Genomic DNA, 5,075 nt, shown 5'->3' with positions numbered 1-5,075 from the left:
TCATTTCTGTAGTAGTGTAAGTATAACATTACGGAGTTGTATTTCCCTCAGTGCCCCCCTCCCCCGGGTCACAATGAGGCGTCGCCCCTGGTTTCAGGTTGGGGCACGAGAAGATCACTGTAGGATAGCCAGGCCAAGCAACTGAACTGATAAGCTTGTACATTCATGTATAGCTAGCACACCCTGGAGGCTGGATGAAAAAGTTAGCATGCCGTGGCACTACACCCGGCCTGGACAGACACATGTGTAAACCATGCACGCAGAACGCGCGGAGATCGATCCAGCACACACCATTAACAAAAGGAAAAAGGAAATCTCCCATGCATGAATGCACAAATTAAGCAATAGCTGGCGCCTGTCTCCTGTCTGGCTCAGTAACCGGCTAACTGCCCATGGTTTTTAGGGTTCGCGCGCAGGTAAACCTCGAGTACGTCTGCATGCATGTACACTTGCCACACTCGTATACGCCAAGCTGTCACGCACGGTTTTTGAGCCATAACTCAGGGCTCCAGTTGGTAGATACATCAGATGTGTACGTACACAACAGATGAGCACACACATAGGTACAGATGATCACCAGGTCACAGAAACATTCTCCTTACACCTATACTGATCGAGTGAAGGACACGACACAGTGCAATGATCGATCACCACACGACGACCCGTCACTGGCCTTGTCTGAGAGGCACACAGCCCCTATGACAACAATGCGAGCGGCTGTATGTTTTGCGCCACGAAGGCATGCAGCAGCCGTCGCACACGCTGCACTGACGCGCATGCCGACGAGGCCGCGCCTGCCAAGCACCGCTTGCATGCTGCATGCAGACGAGACAACGCAGCCCAGCCGGGGGAGGGAGGCATGAGCGACGCGTCCGTCCACAGGAATCACACGCCGAGGCAGGCGATGCAAAGCGGAAGAGAGCAGAGCAAGCACACAACCAGAGAGCTTCGAGATGCCCGGGAACCTGTCGCCAGCAGCCGCGGCCCCCGCGGGCGAAAGCGACCTTGTGGCGCGCGAGGACAAACGCGGCACAGTTGGAAAGAACAAGCGTCCACGGTCAGTAGTAACAGACAGCACCGGGGAAAGGGGGAGAGAGGCTTCTGTGGCAAGTGGCTTGTGAGCACACGCCTCACGGCTATTTAATCCCCTGCCATCAATGGCTAATTGCCTCATAATAAATCGATCTGCATCCGTCTTGGATATCCTTCTGAGATTGGCAAATAATTAAGAAGTGTTAATTTGTATATGTATGGTTCTTCACTACCTTTGCACTGCAGATTCCTTGTTTCTTAATACGGTTGCTTTCTTAGCTTGTTGGTACTGATCCTGATCAATTAAGGACAAAGAGAACCATGGGAGACTACGAGCAGCAGCAGGAGGAGGGGATGAGCGGTGGCGGCGGCGGTGGCCTGGATCTGCCTCCGGGGTTCCGCTTCCACCCCACGGACGAGGAGATCATCACCTCCTACCTCACACCCAAGGTGCTCGACAGGAGCTTCACCACCACCGCCATTGGAGAGGTCGACTTCAACAGGTTCGAGCCATGGGACCTCCCCGGTAAGAACCTTATGATCATGCATAGTTCGATCCATGCATTCATACTTCTGAGTTGTGAATTAATGGCGCTCGAATGCATGGTGCAGAGAAGGCGAAGATGGGGGAGAATGAGTGGTACTTCTATTGCCAGAAGGACCGCAAGTACCCGACGGGGACGAGGGCGAACCGTGCCACGGAGGCCGGCTTCTGGAAGGCCACTGGCAAGGACAAGGAGATCTACCGGGCTGCAGCGGTGGTGCCAGTGCCAGTGCTCGTCGGCATGAAGAAGACTCTCGTATTCTACACGGGCAGGGCTCCCAAGGGAGACAAGACCAACTGGGTCATGCATGAGTACAGGCTCGACGGCAGCGGCAGGATCCCCTGCCCCACCACCAGCTCCACCATCGCCATGAAATCTTGTTCTTCCTCCAAGGTGGTAGCAGCACGGGCACGCGTGCAATTCATACTACTTGCTCCAGATCTCTAGTTGCTTACCCTAATTTAATTTGCTGCTGGTTTACATATGAAATTGATGCAGGAAGAGTGGGTGGTCTGTCGTGTGTTCCACAAGAGCACGGGGATCAAGAAGGCGCCGGCGGCGTCATCATACTACATGGCCATGGCCGGCAGCGGCATTGATCAGAGGAGCATCCCCATGCCCCTGCCCATGACCATGCAGTTTCCCATGGGACCTGCAGAGGACTTGAACAGTCCCTTCATGGACACGATGGCGTCTTTCTACTCCACCGCCGGCGCGAGCACCTCGTCCGTGCCGCCCGCGCTGCCGCCTATGGCAGGTATGGGCAGCGCTGGGCTTCAGATGAACGGCGGCCTGTTCGGGAACCCGATGGCCACTGCGCAGTCGATGTCGTTTTACCAGCAGATGGGAATGGGACCAGCAGGCGACGGCGGCTTCATAGCCGGGCCGGAGAGCGGGCCGACGTCGATGGTGTCGCATGACGCCGGGATGAGCCCCGAACAGACCAACGCCGCCGAGATCTCGTCGGTGGTGTCCGCAGGCCCGGCCTCGGCGGCCACCATGCACATGGACGGTATATGGAAGTACTGAGAAAGTGGAGCGAAGCCAAGACATCATGGATCGCATAAACATACTATAGCTGCATCGCATTGTGTGAAATAATGCATGAGAGAGTTCTTTGCATGGTTTGTATATTTTCTACCTAGTTAAGCTAGTTCGATCGTAAGTATATGTGCGTATGCATGTACTAGCATATGCACCGTATCTTCATTGCATGTGTGTATATGTGTGTTGGACCTTAATAATTTGGAGGTGTCGTTATTATAGATCGATGCTTGCATGGATGTGTACAGCTGCATGATTATGGTTGTTCATTCTGTTGTAAGCAGACTGCAGTTTGTAAGTATATCTTAAACTTATTATGTGAATAAGTATGTTGTCTAATTATAAACTTTTGCCAGATTTTACCAAGAACTTGTATGTGCACTTGTACGTGTTCTTCTTTTGTAACTTTCTTGGGTCTATGGCTAGAATTTTTCCAGATCGACTGGACGTATCGCCGATCACGTGATGCAGCACAAAATTTTCCCTGAGTTGATGTATGGCTGGAAATTTTAATTTTTGTGTTCGGGGGCTTATCGGCGTCGTCTCAGCGAGAAGGGGGGGGGGGGGGGGGGAGGCAGCCAGGTTGCAGCAGCGGTGGCAGAAAGGGGAGCGATGGAGAATAGGAAGTGGTTCCTCTGACATAACTGCACGGGTGACATCATCACTGATACATAGGGCCTGCTGAGGGTTGGCCCATATGTCAACGGCCACATCACAGTACAGTTATGTCAAAGGATCTTCTTACAAGGAGATAGTGGATACGGCCTCGAGCTAGGCTGACAGAACGTTAATGGGCCACATAAATTTCTTTGGTGGGCCACTCTGGGAAGGTGGAAGGGGGTGTGCGACGGCCGGTTGCATGTAGCCCATGGGGTTCAAAAAGGCCCCGAGTTGGTTTTCAAAATTAGAAAATAAGGGAAGTGGGATGACCGAGCTAGGTATTTGTGGAGAAATATATATATTGTGCTGTCTATATTTTTTTCCTACCTTCACTGTATGATTGTTTGAATCTTTTCGAGGCTGACTATACGCATTTAGTGTATTTGAACATGTGCATATACATTAATTTTTATTCGAAGGTGTTTAACTACTGATTTATATGTATTGCTTATACTTATATGCTGTGTGGTGGTGAGATCACATGCTTTCTTTGTCCCATGATTTGTATTATCGTCGAGTTAGTTATCAAAGAAGATTGGAATCTGAAATGTATATCGTTTTTAAGGCAAGTTCAATATGGTACACCAATCAGCTACATCGTGCATTTGATACACAGTGCACTAATTAAAAAAGTTCTTTTATTTGGTTCATTTTAACCATAATTTCATGGATGATCATGCATGTAAATTTGGCCTTTATTAATTTCTTGCTATGTAGATCGATTTGATAAAGTATATGCATGATCTATCATCTATGGCCGATCGGCGAATAATGCGTATGCAACATTAATTTGGTTTGCCCTTCTAGCTAGCCAATATCGGAAAAAGAAGTGTTGGTATATGTTTTGTATGGATTCATTAAGTATTGCCCAGCACTTACATACAAAGTGTGTTTAGTTGCCTGTATATGGTCCAACCCGGCTCGTCGCATACATGGAGTGGATGTTTGGTTGCCTACACTACTACAGAAAATGTCATCCATGCTTCCCTTTCATTGCTGATTCGTAAGCTCTAGGTGCACATAAAATGTTGAGCCTGCAAAAACGGATAGTTGTTATCATCGCCAATTCTTGTTATGAATGAGCAATGATATTCATTATAACTGTAGGTTCTTAAAAAGATATGCATAAAATGATGTGCCTTTAATAACCGGTGGTGATAATATTTATCTCAATAGGTTCGTATTCCAAACCGACAGTGATAATATTTATCACTGCTGGTTTGTACTCCAAACCGGCAGTGATAATTCTTGGGCCAATTTTTTTATGCCATTAGAAAGTTGCCTAATCCCGGACGTGCCACTGGAAATCGGCTATTCATGGACGTGCCACCATTTTTAATTTTTAACCTCAAAAATGTCATTTTTGACTAACTACTACTAGTCAAGCCATGAAGTGCATTGCAAAAGACCAATATGCCCCTCCCCATTCCAAATTCAACAGCCAGACGCCCCCCATCCGACTAGGGCACCACTGCGGGCACCTGCCATTCCTAGCCCCACACTGCCGCCTTATTGTCACCAACTGCTACGATGTCGCGCCTTGGGAAGCGATCGCATGGTTTCCAACTGTTTGGGCCACCGAGGTCAAGGGTCACCACTGTCGTCAACAGCCTCATCAACTGCTACCTCCGCCCTAGAAACATCGACGTCTACACTAACCACCCCTGCATGCTCGTGCATAACCGTGCGCCCACACTTGGCACTGACAACCTCGCTGGCAGCGAATGACATAGCGATTCGGTCGGCTAGGGGTACCAACAACTTCAGCACGTGATGACGAAAGATTATGGGCAA

General features: G+C 49.4%; 1 protein-coding gene across 1 annotated transcript; it reads left to right on the top strand.

Moving 5' to 3' along the window:
• Positions 1–1,195: 1,195 nt before the first annotated feature.
• Positions 1,196–2,606, top strand: LOC133887524 (NAC domain-containing protein 20-like). Its single transcript, XM_062327512.1, has 3 exons — positions 1,196–1,558; positions 1,645–1,991; positions 2,076–2,606. Exons 1-3 carry the CDS (start codon positions 1,354–1,356, stop codon positions 2,604–2,606), a joined length of 1,083 nt encoding a protein of 360 aa, XP_062183496.1. The 5' UTR covers positions 1,196–1,353.
• The last annotated feature ends 2,469 nt before the right edge of the window (positions 2,607–5,075 follow it).

This window comes from Phragmites australis, chromosome 1, assembly GCF_958298935.1.
Source record: "Phragmites australis chromosome 1, lpPhrAust1.1, whole genome shotgun sequence".
NCBI lineage: Eukaryota > Viridiplantae > Streptophyta > Magnoliopsida > Poales > Poaceae > Phragmites > Phragmites australis.
Note: the sequence above shows the minus strand (reverse complement) of the source record. Positions and strands in the feature narration are given on the sequence as shown.